This window comes from Mytilus galloprovincialis, chromosome 1 (genome assembly GCF_965363235.1).
Source record: "Mytilus galloprovincialis chromosome 1, xbMytGall1.hap1.1, whole genome shotgun sequence".
NCBI lineage: Eukaryota > Metazoa > Mollusca > Bivalvia > Mytilida > Mytilidae > Mytilus > Mytilus galloprovincialis.
In genome coordinates, this window is record NC_134838.1 from 102,682,488 (window position 1) to 102,698,123 (window position 15,636).

The 15,636-nt window shown below is 34.5% G+C and overlaps 1 protein-coding gene across 1 annotated transcript in view; it reads left to right on the plus strand.

Moving 5' to 3' along the window:
• The first annotated feature begins 202 nt into the window (after positions 1 to 202).
• LOC143047915 (uncharacterized) overlaps positions 203 to 15,636 on the plus strand; it is a 30,578-nt gene continuing 15,144 nt past the window's right edge. Inside the window, exons 1-4 of the mRNA XM_076221260.1 lie at positions 203 to 491; positions 7,364 to 7,454; positions 11,731 to 11,984; positions 12,617 to 12,800. Coding sequence (XP_076077375.1) covers positions 7,382 to 7,454; positions 11,731 to 11,984; positions 12,617 to 12,800 — 511 coding nt within the window. The 5' untranslated portion in view covers positions 203 to 491; positions 7,364 to 7,381. The remainder of the gene's footprint in view (positions 492 to 7,363; positions 7,455 to 11,730; positions 11,985 to 12,616; positions 12,801 to 15,636) is intronic.

Consider the following 15,636-nt stretch of genomic DNA (forward strand, 5'->3'; position numbering starts at 1 on the left):
AATTAATGGTAATTTAAAAGTAAAGAATACTATTGATTGGCGTTATACACTTCAGAGCTTGTTTTACCAATGATGACTTTAATTATATACTATTGTCAGCCAATATATTGTGTTGGGGGTTCAAGAACTTGCAGATCGATGAGTAAACGGCAGCATGGGGAATTCGCTCCAGTTGATCAATGAACCGTGAATCGCAAAGTAAAGCCATATACATGTTTCTAGTATGATGTTCTGATGATTTCATTATATTAGTTTCATCAGCAATGGAATCTCTCGTAGGATTTCAAACTTAAATAATTGATAATGTTATATCTGTATGATATTTAGATAGATATATGTAAGGCGCCAACGTCCAGATTACCTTACCTGAGTCGGGGAAATTAACAGAAAACACAATCTAATAAACAATATTTCACAAGTCGGTGATGATATAGAAAAAAAACGATAAAAGTGTTTTCCTGTGACTGTGATATTGTTTTCATTCCCGATAGGTAAGTTTTATATACAATATGGGATAGCTTTTTTATATTTCCTTTTACTTCTTTCGTCTTCATTTAATTCTAACGCTTAAAAGCATGAATACTTCTAGATGAATAAAAAGTAAACGCTGTGTTTCTAGACATGGCTCCAATCACTCAAAACCAAATATATTTTTAGCAATAATCAACCGTCTAATTTTACTATATGATTTCAACAGTAAACTTACTGGTAAGTATTTCAATTGCTCTGGATATTAAAAACGAAATAATATTTGTATTATGTAATGTTTTAAGTTTTTTTAAATGACACTGCCGAGGTTAGTCATGCCAAAATTATATCATTGCTGATACAATACTAGACATTGCTTTTAGTAGTTGACAACCCTATGGAAACTGCGGTAATTCTTAACAGTGACTTATTAAAAGAAAAGGAGTGACTATTTGTCCGGCTAGCTGGACGAATAGTGCTAGGGCTTGTTGTCCGGCTAGCTGAACGAATAGTGCTATAATAGGCTATTTGTCCGGTCATTGCAATGCGCATATCGTTTTATGTGCGTACGGAAATGCATGTTATATATTATCTTCAGCAGCACCAGGGGATCGTGTGTAATCCGCTCACTGATTTTCAATTTTGAGATCATGGCTGAAAACGGCGATATATTTGTGATAAATTTTCAAGTTTATAGAATTTCACAAGGGAATACGATAATATGAACTTCAAAGAATGATATAATTTTATAAAAGGGACTAGAAATTAATTGAAATCATAAGGAAAAGGGGAAATAAAAGGTACTTGGCTCGCTATATAGCTATATAAATGTTTGAAAAGATTATCAATACAAGAGTAATTGAGAATGTAGACAACAAAGGTTGGACTTGGAGGAGGGGGGGCAGGGGCGGATGCAGGAATTTTCGAAAGGGGGGGGTGCTAACCCAGGGCAAAGGGGGTGCAGGGGGGTGCAAAACATATGTCCCGATACAAATGCATTGATCGGCAAAAATAAAGGGGGGGGTGCGCACCCCCGGAACCCCCCCCCCCCTGGATCCGCCACTGGGGGGTTGAGTAAAAAGAGGAATTTGGAAATAGGAGCACTACATGTTTCCCCGACCCCCTGTAAATAAAATAAGATCCCACCTGGAATTTCCTTTTTTATTAGGTTTACAGTGTTCTATATTTTTTTGGGAAAACATACAAATGTTCCCACCTCTCACTCAAAATATGCAAAACTTTATGATTGACAACTCAGTCGGACATAATAATTGTGTACCTTTTTCAAGTAGACCAAATCCTTACGTTTACCTAAAATGCATGAATCAATCACGACCAAACTTTGTTTTACAAGTAATGTCTTCCCTCTTCTTACAAAATGAAGCCATATAGTCATATAGCTAAAGAAATTATTATTGGATATATATGATTATTTATCCAGATAAGTTGTTCCCATTCGCCTATATATGAAGAAAACAACAATTTCATTTACCAGTTACAAGATTTGGGCCTAACAATTTAAGATTGCAAAACAATGCTTTTTAGATGTCCATATATATATATATAATGTGCGGTTCCTGGTGCTGCTGAAGATAATATTTCACGCTCATAGACATGCGCATTGTATTAACCGGACAAATAACCCTGGTACTATTCGCCCAGCTAGCAGGACAAATAGCAACTGCCTAAAAAATATAACAGTTTACATAATTTCAATGCAAAAAGATGCAGAATCTGATTATTTCTAGGAAAAAACGAAGCTTTACCACAACTTTCCAGATAAATACCCAGGTCCAAAACTAACTAACAACCACAACTTTATTTTTCCAATAACGGATTTTGGGAAGATCATATGGAATACACAATGATCAAATCTTGCGCAATGTTCAACATTCCAAGAAAAGTTAGGAACTTTATCAACCGGTTCACGCTTGAAAAAAAATTATGCAGTCTTTTATAAGTCTAATTCTAAAATGCAACGATGTTGTTAAAGTATATGCGCTACGGCCATCACGGCGGAAAACTTAACATAAGGCACTGATCTATGAAATGAGGTCGAACGACACAAAAAATAACTACATTTTTTAAGCAGTGGCTAAACCATAAAAATGAGGTCAAGGACAATGGGCATACGACAGACGGGGACTTCAAAAATAAGTAGATATAAGAAGATGTTGCATGAGTGCCAATGAGACATCTCTGTATACAAGTCACAATTTGTAAAAGTAAACCATTATAGGTCAAAGTACGGTCTTCAACACGTACGGAACATTGGTTCACACCGAACAGCAAGCTATGCACGGCATATTTTTTTAAAGGTATTCAGCAACCAGGTCTTCTATCATCTGAAAAATAAAGCTATGTACAAATAGGTGATAAATTTGAGTTCTTAGTTGTAATTCATCACTATAATTGAAATTCAATGTTCCAGTGGACAAAAGAAGCCGAATATATACAAATTAACGTTAACCGTACGTTCAGTATGATTATAATCAATTTTGCCTGCTCAATGCGTCTTTATTATTTTAAAAAAGGATTTCCAAGAAATTAACTCTGTTTATAATCAAGTCATTATAGCATTGAAGTATAGATTGTTCAAAACAATGTCAAATAATATAATAAAAAATGTCAAATATAATCTGAATACTTTGAACATATATGGTAATTCAAATGAATAACAAATAAGTCTTTAGTTAGAGCAGAATAATAATTTAAACAATCAGAAACCAATAGTAACAGAACATACAACACACAAAAACAAAAGTTGCATGTTTACAAATTGTGCATTATCCCATACTTCATTTTGCCCATTTTCAAACATCCCATCAATGAAATCCATGGTTATGAGATGAAAGATAATTTTTCAATTTTGGTCAAATTAGGTTTGAAGTCGTAGGTTACAGTTTCAATATACTTGTTGCATTGAAAAAATGCAATTAGTAGTTCATGGAAGAAATCCAATATATGATAACATATATATTATGGGAATAACAATTTTACACACATGATATCTATTGATGTTCAAATTACCAGGGGATTTTTCCTGTTCTATAATTGATTACATACCTATAAAATGTAGGTTGCTAGGAACAAAAAAGTATATACTTATGAGATAAAGGAGAGATTGCTTTCAGAAACAGATGGAAGCCATCGATTTTTTAAGTAACAATAACTATTAAACAAGCTTTCATGCTACTTTTTTTATTTATGTTTTGATTCTCATATCGTCATGTCTCTGTTTATCATCTTTAAAACCTATCATTGGCTAATTAGCTTATTTAGTACTTTGCTCAGATGGAACTTTTCTAGTTCTTCCAGCCATATAATTTAATACACTAAAGATGGCATTTGAACAAGCATGAGTATAAATGACCCTATTGACATTAAATCCTAAATATTGTTTCAAGTAGGGTTTCTGGGGGTAGATTAGAATAAAAATGTAACTCATTAAAGAATCAAAACGTTCGCTAATTAATAATTATGTCCGGTAATATCATTGAGGATTGACTTTCATTTGAAAAGATCTCAGATTAAAACGTATATATACTTTGATCTATAAGACAAAAAAATAAGTTAACCCTTATTTGGTTGGGTCATTGTCGCCTTCAGAATTTTAAGTGCTGGTGGCTGTTACGGTGGCAGAATGCGGCCATGAAGGAAAAAAAATATGTTGTTCCCCCAAGAAACTATGTCGTTCCCTCAAGATGCTATGTCGTTCCCACAGGATAGTTATCTCGTTCCCTCAAGATGCTATGTTGTTTCCTCAAGATGCTATGATGTTCCCTCAAGATGTTATGTTGTCCCCTCAAGATAATTATCTCGTTCCCTCAAGATACTATCTCGTTCCCCCAAGATACTATGTTGTTCCCTCAAGACATAGTTATCTCGTTCATCAAGATGATATGTCGTTCCCTCGAGATGTTATGTCGTTTCCACAAGTAAGTCATCTCCGTTCCCTCAAGATACTATGTAATTCCCACAAGATAATATTTCGTTTCCACAAGATAGTTATCTCGTTCCCTCAAGATATTATGTCGTTCCCTCAAGATACTGCGAAGGGGGAAATGAATAATATATCAATACAATTTTATAGCTATGTTGACGAAACAACATAGTATCTTGTGGGAGCAAGATAACTATCTTGAAGACAACAGAACATCTTAAGGGAACAGCATAGTATCTTTAGGGAACTAAATAACTATCTTGTGGAAACGGCATATCATATTGAGGGAACAAGATAACTTTCTTGTTGAAACGACATAGCATCTTGAGAAAACGACATAATATCTTGAGGGAACGACATATCATCTTAAGGGAAAGACATAATATCTTGAGGGAACGACATAGCATCTTGAGGGAACGACATGATATCTTGAGGGAATGACATATTATCTTCAGGGAATGATATATCATCTCGAGGGAACGACAAAGTATCTTGAAGGAACGAGATAACTATCTAATGGGAACACCATATTATCTTGAGGGAACGAGATAACTATCTTGTGGAAACGACATAGCATCTTGAGGGAACGACATATCATCTTGAGTGAACGAGATAACTATCTTTAGGAACGTTGGGAACGACATAGCATCTTGAGGGAATGACATATCATCTTGAGTGAACGAGATAACTATCTTGTGGGAACGACATAGCATCTTGAGGGAACGACATATCATCTTGAGTGAACGAGATAACTATCTTGTGGGAACGACATATTGTCATCTGTTTACAATGCTGCTGTTAAAAATAACACGAAATTTTGGTTAATTTGTAATCTACCAACCCCAATTATGTTCCCCGATTCAACAAACGCCTCTACAGTACTGTATATATATACATATATATAGTTATTCGTAATTACATGGTTAATTTAAACTGTTAACTCGAAAATGATGGAGAAATTATGTGAAATGTTTTATTTAGTTCAAGAATAGTATGTGCTTATAGCTATATTTATCATTATAAGGTAATAATTTCATGAACTACCTGCTAATGATACTGATGCTGTGATTGACCATGGAGACAATGCAATGAGTCTATATGCTTGTAGTCATGTTTTTTTTTCATTTTGAGGGCATCGACATCAACGTTTATATAAAAAAAAATGCCATTATGTTTGATTCAGTTTTGACCTTCTTCATACTGCTTAATAAAATTGAGAAAGGAAATGGTGAATATGTCAAAGCGACAACCACCCGACCATAGAGCAAACAACAGCCGAAGGCAACCAATGGGTCTTCAATGTAGCGAGAATTCCCGCACCCGTAGGTGTCCTTCAGCTGGCCCCTAAAATATGCATAATAGTACAGTGATAATGGACGTCATACTAAACTCCGAATTATACACAAGAAACTAAAATTTAAAATCATACAAGACTAACAAAGGCCAGAGGCTCCTGACTTGGGACAGGCGCAAAATTGCGGCGGGGTTAAACATGTTTATGAGATCTCAACCCTCCCCCTATACCTCTAGCCAATGTAGAAAAGTAAAAGAATAACAATACGCACATTAAAATTCAGTTCAAGAGAAGTCCGAGTCTGATGTCAAAAGATGTAACAAAAGAAAATAAATAAAATGACAATAATACATAAATAACAACAGACTACTAGCAGTTAACTGACATGCCAGCTCCAGACCTCAATTAAACTGATTGAAAGATTATGTCTTCATCATATGAATATCAGGTACAATCCCTCCCGTTAGGGGTTTAGTATCATACTATCATAAAATATATGAGAAGAACATAACCCGTGTCATGCCAACAACTGTTTTTTTAGAAATAAATGTGTTTAGTTCCGATGCAAAGACCCTATCAGTGAATCAATGTTAAAGCCAAAATATGCAATCTTTAATGACCTGACAACAGTATCGTAACTATATCCCCTTTTAATAAGTCTATTTAAAGGTTTTGTTAGTTTCTGAGGAGAATACTGACATTTTTGTGCTTTATAAAGAATATTTCCATAAAATTTTGGATGTGAAATACCTGAACGTATAAGATGTCTGCATGTTGAGTTATATTTACGAATTATTTCCTTATACCGGTGATAAAATTTAGTAAATGTTTTGACCAGTTTGTGATATCGAAAACCCTGGTGTAATAATTTTTCAGTAATACATAAATTTCTCTCGCTAAAATCTAATACATTGTTACATACACGAGCGAATCGTACAAGTTGAGATATATAAACACCATAAGATGGTGACAAGGGAACGTCACCATCTAAAAATGGATAATTAACAATAGGAAATGAAAAATCATCTCTTTTATCATAAATTTTTGTATTAAGCTTCCCGTTTATGATATAGATATCAAGATCGAGGAAAGGGCAGTGGTCATTGTTATCATTAGCTTTATTTAAAGTAAGTTCTACAGGATAAATTTCTTTAGTATACATACTGAAGTCGTCATTATTTAGAGCCAATATATCATCCAAATATCTAAAAGTATTGTTAAATTTTTGTATCAAATGTTGTTTTGATGGGTCTTTGCTAATTTTAGTCATAAATTGTAACTCATAACAATACAAAAACAGGTCATTTATGTTGTGTCTTGTGTACTATTATTTGTCTGTTTGTCTTTTTTTTTGTTAGCCATGTCGTTGTCAGTTTATTTTCGATCTATGAGTTTGACTGTCCCATTATATCTTTCGCATCCCCCTTTTGTGTAAGTTAAGTCTTTCGGGGTGTACTCATTGATATCGACGTGAAATTCGCCAGTCTTTTTATCAATCGATTCTGGATTTTGAACAGGTATGTCGGTAACAGTGATGGGGAATTAACTGCTCATAGATATTATGTTTGATCTTTTCATATTTTAGGAGTAGTATTTTGTAATAAGAGTGGCACGATTCTTTTCGTTTATTACATTGTTTTTTTTTTCTTCATTTTCAGATTAACACGAATGTCCAAATGATATCGACAATTGTTGCAGTCTCTACGTTGCTCATACAGGGCTTTGTGCCTTTGCATGCAGATACTATTGGTAACACATGAAAGATTAAAAATTCATCCATGCACACACATATACACACCCGCGCCCACACCCACACCCACACAAACACAAAGAAATGATCAGTTAAATTGACGCATACCTGGGGAAAATGATATTTGACGCAAATGATACATCTTGAAATAAGCAAAAGAACTGCCGCTGGTAAAATATGTTTGCATCCAAAAAATATTGGTTTACATTTTCTGCCCTCTTCCTTTGGTTACACCACGTCAAACTAGGAGGTGGCCGTGGTAAGGACGTAATAAGGGCATGCCGAATCTTCATGATCGTGGATTTCTACAACTAACTTTGTTTTTGATATTTTGTACCAGGTTTTCTGAATGAAACTGGTGTGTACAATGGAAAAGTCAAGATATTGTAATAGTGACAACAAAATGGAAGGTCTTGACAAAAGTGTACAAAAATCGTGTAATTCGTCGTAATATAAAGTCTTATAGACGTAACAAGAGCGCGACAAGATAATTACCAGAGAACGTGCTACTGTCGTAGCAGAATCGTAACAGGATCTATCAAGATCATAGCAAGTCGTGATAAGAACGTGAAAACTATGAAACATTGCGCATTCAAGCCGACCGTACCACGATCGAACCGCGATCTTACTTTTTATAGATTGTAGTGTGGATCTTCTTATCTTGGTCTAGTGTGATGGTGGCTTTACTGACGGATAGTTGACTCACTGGCAGTCATACCACAACTATCTTTTTATAACGATATGAATACACAAACGTGTCTATAAATTTAACACAAAAAAGAAATATTTGTATTTTTTTCTGTCATGCGAAGATGGAAAACATTCACCAAACGGTAAAACAAACACTATATTATGAAACAACTGTACAAAGAAAAAATAACAACTAGAGGCGCTAAAGAGCCTGTGTCGCTCACCTCGGTCTATGTGCAAGCAGCATATTAAACAAAGGACACAAATTATAGACGAGAATAGAATTCATGATAAAATTGGGTTTAGGTAATGATGATGTGTTTGTCAATCTCACTTTGCTGAACATTATGCTGGTTACAGTTTATCTCTATCTATAATAATATTCAAGATAATAACCAAAAACTGCAAGATTTCCTTAAAATTACTAATTCGGGGCAGCAACCCAACAACAGGTTGTCAGATTTGTCTGAAAATTGATCTAATAAACAATTTTACCCCAGGTCAGATTTGCTCTAAATGCTTTGGTTTCAGAGTTATAAGCCAAAATCTACATTTTACCCCTACGTTCTATTTTTAGCCATGGCGGCCATCTTGGTTGGTTGGCCGGGTCACCAGACACATTTTGTAAACTAAATACCCTAGTGATGAATTGTGGCCGAGTTTGGTTAAATTTAGCCCAGTAGTTTCAGAGGAGAAAATCTTTTAAAATATCACTAAAATTTTAGAAAAATGGTTAAAAATTGACTATAAAGGGCAATAACTCCTTAAGGGATCAATTGACAATTTTGGTCTTGTTGACTTTTTTGTAGATCTTACTTTGATGAACATTATTGCTGTTTACAGTTTATCTCTATCTATAATAATATTCAAGTATAACCATAAACTGCAAAATTTCCTTAAAATTACTAATTCGGGAGCATGCAACCCAACAACGGGTTATCCGATTTGTCTGAAAATTGGAGGGCAGATAGATCTTGACATAATAAACAATTTTGTCAGAGGAGAAGATTTTTGTAAAAGTTAACGACGACGGACGACGGACGCCAAGTGATGAGAAAAGCTCACTTGGCCCAAAGAAGTGAGTTAAAAATACCGCACTCCAAAGAAAATTAAAAGAAGGAAAGTCCCTTAACATATGGTTTTATCAAAAGCTCAAACCCATCAAACGAATTGAAATAACGCAACTATCATATTCCTGACTTGGTGCAGACATTTCCTTTAGTTTAAAAGTGTGGGTTAATAAAACCTGGTTGTATAATAAGTCTCAACAAACAGTATTATTTGCTCTTTACAAGCACAAACGCATGACATGAATATGCCTAGAAAATTCGTTTTGCTTGTTGAAATATGATTAAAAGTCATCTTCCAGAACTGTTAGAATCAGTAGTTTGTTTATTAGACATTATTATAGAATCTTGAATTGATACATAAATATTTGATCAAAACTTACATTTGAAATAGTCTGTAGTATCGATTTACAAGATATGTCGACACTATATTTGCTGCTTAAATAGTATTTGTATATAATTTGCTGTATACCCAAGGGTGAGCGCTGTTTCGCCTGAATAACTCTGATATTCTAATAAATACCGTTTATTTTCGAGGTGGTGAATTAGGAATAGTTTCCAAATATGAAATTTGGTAAAAACTGTTGGATGAAGGGGGCCTTTGACAGAAATAATTTTACAAATAAGGAAAATATATTCTCTATACCTCCAACTCGTTAAAGAAATCGCTTCTCTGAAGAAGACACACAAAATATTGAATTACGATGATATAAGTCCGCGGTAATCAATACAAGGAAGTCGTTCAATATAACCTTCAATAATTTATAAGAATGATAATGGAACATTGGATATCTTTTTCTAAGCTTCCCTTTTTGGCATGTTGCAGATTTTTTTTTCTATATGAAAAATGATTTACCAAGTATCATTCAATATGCAACAGAAACAAATAAGATTCAAAATTTAATTTTAACCAATTCTTTCTTTTATTGTGTCCTCAATAAGGAAAAATAAGTCCCCATTTATAACTGATATAAAATAACTGTGATTTCGTTAATTTCAATGTATTTTAAGGGGGACAAGGTCTATGACCCCTAGTTGGAAAAAACCCTCTAAGAAGTGTTGTCCGTTTAGCTGTGCTGAATTATGTTCAATTGAACATGATGAGTTTTTTAATTTTATTTGATCCAAAAAAGCGTTCATTTAAGTAGTCTTCCATCGGTTTCTTATACATTAAAGGAGGGACGAAAGATACCAAAGGGACAGTCAAACTCATAAATCCAAAACAAACTGACAACGCCATGGCTAAAAATGAAAAAGACAAACAAACAACAGCACACACGACACAACATAAAGCTTATTACACAACACTCCTTAAATTGTACTTTAAATGCATGCGCTAGTCTATCAGCTCCTTACTACATTTTTGTTTTATTTTCATCTGCAAGCGTTTAATATCAAAGTTATGAAAATCTAACGTGAAAAGCGTTTCATGTACTCTTTGAAACCATATATACGTGTATAGAAAGACTGTGACTGAGAATAAGAATAATATTTGTACAGACGTATTTTATGTATTAATTCATCAAGTGAAAATGGCAGTGCAAATAACTATATAGAGATGCACATTCTTAAATCGATGTCTGCAAGTTAAATGAGAAACAATTATAGTTTCGATAATTTGACAGATCTCTTAGTATACAATGTATCGAAAACAAGAAAACTATATATGATACCTAACTCTAAGCATCGAAGTAAAATGCCATGCTCTAAGGTATTCAACTAAAATTATGTGTTTCATTCCATCTCTGTTAACCGTAACCAATTTGCAAAATATCAATATACACAACCACTTATTAAGGAAAAACAATCAGACAAAAAACGCTGAGATTACAAATCAATCATTTATAATTTGTATACAAATGGTAAATCATTCTGATTCAAACAGAATTATTTCCCTTTCACCATGTATGGAAATGTATAATGACTTCATCAATACAAATACTAAACAAATGCATATCTTTAAGACAACCCAAACTTTGTGTCGTGAACGTTACTAATGAAGGCTATAATATATCTTGTAAAACGAGGGTGGGTGGTATGATTACACTGTACACAAAACACGTGTCTGAAATTTAATCGCGACCAAAAAATTGCAGCTAAAATTGAGAATGGAAATGGGGAATATGTCAAAGAGACAACAACCAAAGAGCAGACAACAGTCGAAGGCCACCAATGTGTCTTGAACGCAACGAGAAAATTTGTGGACGAGGACTCGGATGACTTTCTGACAAAATATGATACTGTAACAATTTAAGATAAAAATAATTCTTTCAAGAATAAATAATAAAAAAAAAAGAAAAATGGGTAAATAGCAACCAACGATAATCGGTGAATTAAACAGGCTACGGTCCTGACACTTGCAGAATGTAGCAGTGTTTAGCATGTTTTTATCGTTTAACCACCTCGAAAAAGACAAACAAAACACAAGGTACCGGAGTTTGGTGTACATTTTTTTCTTTCAATTACTGCGTATAATAAGGAAATAGTCATACTTGTGATATGTCTTCTGTATTTTCAGTAAACCTAAGTGCTACATCCAATGACAATAGATGTGGAGAAACAATTGATATTAGCCCCGAAAATGGTTCGTCTGTATTTGCTGCAGGAAAAGTCCCCAATGGTCACTGTACCCTATATTTTAGGGCTACAGAACATAAGGATTATTTGTGTAAAAAATTCTGTGTAACATTTAGGAAAAAGTCATTCAATGTTTGCGATGTAAAAGTAAAAATAGCAGCTGTTGATTTTGACAACACCGGAGACTTGACCAAGGTAAAATTATCTACTTGACCAAGGTAAAATTATCTGCTCATTGCATTATATCTTTCAGTAGAAAACTAAAGATCTTGTAGGGGGTCTTAGGCGGTACCACGATTTCTCGATTACTTCTTAAAACTAAATATTGACTCAAGAACCGATAGATATAACCCGAAAACTTTATATATTGAGATAAAAAAAAAATACTTAATACACGTACAATTTCATTTCAGGATTCAATTTGTGTCTTGTCGGATGTGTTTAATATTAAACGGAGTTTCGGCTTTTTCGTTGTATGTTTTGAAATTAAAATAACAATTTTCATAATTTAGCGAGATTTCGTTTGAGTGCATATAACTACCAAGTGCTCTGGTCACGTCAGATATAAAATTTGAATTTTATAAGCATTATGGAAATGCAATAATAGTACATTTAAGAACATCGCTATGGTTAAACATAGGCAGTAAACTGTTAACACACAACTTCAACAGTCTAACTAATACTCTCCCAATGATCAATATGCATATCATTGTTCTATACTGCTAAAAAAAAAAAGCTAAATAACATTCGAGATGATACTTAATGTTTAAAAAGAAAAAAATGATTCAGCACTGAACTTTTTTGTTATTTTTTTTTTTTTTTTGCAGACCTATGATTGTTGGCATTGGAATGCATTCGACAATGCCTGGTGTCCTGTCACGAATAAGTTACAGATGGACGTACTTGAAAGTGATCCGTTTCATTCCGACATCAAGTTGAATAACTCCTATGAGTTTTCTGTAGATATCACACCAGTATGCGCAAAAGTCAAACATCTAGTTAAAAAAACGGGTATGTACGATTAAAGTCAAACATCTAGCTAAAAAAACGAGTAGGTACGGTTAAAGTAAAACATCACAATACAATTACGGGTAATTATCATATTAACCTCCTTTTTCTTTTCCTTTTTTTTTGGGGGGGGGGGGGGGGGTTCTTTTTGGTTTAGTTTATATTTTCATCTTTCACGTTATAGCTTAATTATACTCACTTAATGTGTTCTTCTTGCTCTTGTCCATACAAAATAACAATAACAGAAGATGATATGTGCTGTCTTTAACTTGCATGATTCTTATTTGTTCAAGAAATAGAAAAGAAAAGAAGAAAAACACAAAAAGGGTGATCCATTCCCCTAGCGCATGCATTTGGTGTACGAAATGTCGAAGTTTCTTTTCCAAAAATAGAAGACTAAGTTAACATCAAATTGCTCCACTTGTATTTATGTCCATCTGATGAGTTAAGCCTTTTTCATCTGATTTTAGCTCACCTGGCCCAAAGGGCCAAGTGAGCTTTTCTCATTACTTGGCGTCCGTCGTCCGTCGTCGTCCGTCGTCGTCGTCGTTAACTTTTTACATTTTGAACTTCTTCTAGAGAACCACTGAATGGAATGAAACCAAACATGGCATGCATGTTCCTTATGAGGTGCTGACCAAGTGTTGATACTTTGTAGCCGATCCAACGTCCAAGATGGCCCCCAGCGGGGGACTAAGTTTAACATAGGACCCTATGGGAAATGCATACAAATGACTTCTTTTAGAGAACCACTGAATGGAATGAAACCAAACATGGCATGAATGTTCCTTATGAGGTGCTGACCAAGTGTTGTTACTTTGTAGCCGATCCATCATCCAAGATGGCCGCCAGTGGGGGACTTAGTTTAACATAGGACCCTATGGGAAATGCATACAAATGACTTAGAGAGCCACTGAATGGAATGAAACCAAACATGGCATGAATGTTCCTTATGAGGTGCTGACCAAGTGTTGTTACCTTATAGCCGATCCATCATCCAAGATGGCCGCCAGCGGGGGACTTAGTTTAACATAGGACCCTATGGGAAATATATACAAATGTCTTCTTTTAGAGAACCACTGAATGGAATGAAACCAAACATGGCATGAATGTTCCTTATGAGGTGTTGACCAAGTGTTGTTACTTTGTAGCCGATCCATCATCCAAGATGGCCGCCAGTGGGGGACTTAGTTTAACATAGGACCCGATGGGAAATATATAAAAATGTCTTCTTTTAGAGAACCACTGAATGGAATGAAACCAAACATGGCATGAATGTTCCTTATGAGGTGCAGACCAAGTGTTGTTACTTTGTAGCCGATCCATCATCCAAGATGGTCGCCAGTGGGGGACTTAGTTTAACATAGGACCCTATGGGAAATATATACAAATGTCTCCTTTATGGAACCACTGAATGGAATGAAACCAAACTTGGCATGAATGTTCCTTATGAGGTGCTGACCAAGTGTTGTTACTTTGTAGCCGATCCAACATTCAAGATGGCCGCCAGCAGGGGGACTTAGTTTAACATAGGACCCTAAGGGAAATGCATACAAATGACTTCTTTTAGAGAACCACTGAATGGAATAAAACAAAACATAGTATGGAAAGCCTCAGCTGTCATATATTAGAGACTTGCATAACGTTATGCTGAAGCCTACAATGTAAGGTTAATACAGCGTGATGATGAATTAAATCATCAAAATGAAAACTTTTAATAATGAAATGCTATGTTTAATCTGCGTTGTGTTGACTTGCAACTTCAAGTGTTGATGTTGTGAAAGCATTGTGGTGAGCCACGGTGTTATGATGATATGCTTATAACACGTAACGTTGGGTTGAAACTACATGTTGTTAAGTTGACATTACACGATGTTAATTTGATACTGGATAATGTTTAGACGTACTCTTCGATTGCTAGGATAACAAATGAAACGAAAAGTTGAACTTTATGATGTTGACTTATTATTAATAAACGTAAAGCTTAGATATCACAACGTTATATCATTATAATGTCATGATAGGTTTGTCATAATGTATGTAGACTTTAAACTACACGATGTAAAGCTAAACTAGCATACTGTTATATTACTATAATGTCATGATAAGCTAACCATACAATATGCTCACTAGAAATAACACGACGTGCAGTTGAATGTACGTGTTGTTGAGCTAGGGTTGCACAATGTTATGTCATTATTATGTCATGATAAGCTAACCATACAATATACTCACTAGAAATAACACGACGTAAAGTTGAAAGTACGTTATTTTGAGCTAGGATTGCACAATGATATATCATTATTATGTCACGATAAGCTCACCATACAATATGCTCACTAGAAATTACACGACGTAAAGTTGAAAGTACGTGTTGTTGAGGTAGGATTTCACAATGTAATATCATTATTATTTCACGATAAGCTTACCATACAATATGCTCACTAGAAAATTCACGACGTGCAGTTGAAAGTACGTGTTGTTGAGCTAGGATTGCACAATGTTATATCACTATAATGTCATGATAAGCTAACCATACAATATTCTCACTAGAAATTTCACGACGTAAAGTTGAAAGTACGTGTTGTTGAGGTAGGATAATCCGATTGCACAATGTAATATCATTATTATGTCACGATAAGCTTACCATACAATATGCTCACTAGTAATTACACGACGTGCAGTTGAAAGTACGTGTTGTTGAGCTAGAATTGCACAATGTTATATCACTATAATGTCATGATAAGCTAACCATACAATATGCTCACTAGTAATTACACGACGTACAGTTGAAAGTACGTGGTGTTGAGCTAGGATTGCACAATGTTATTATCAAACA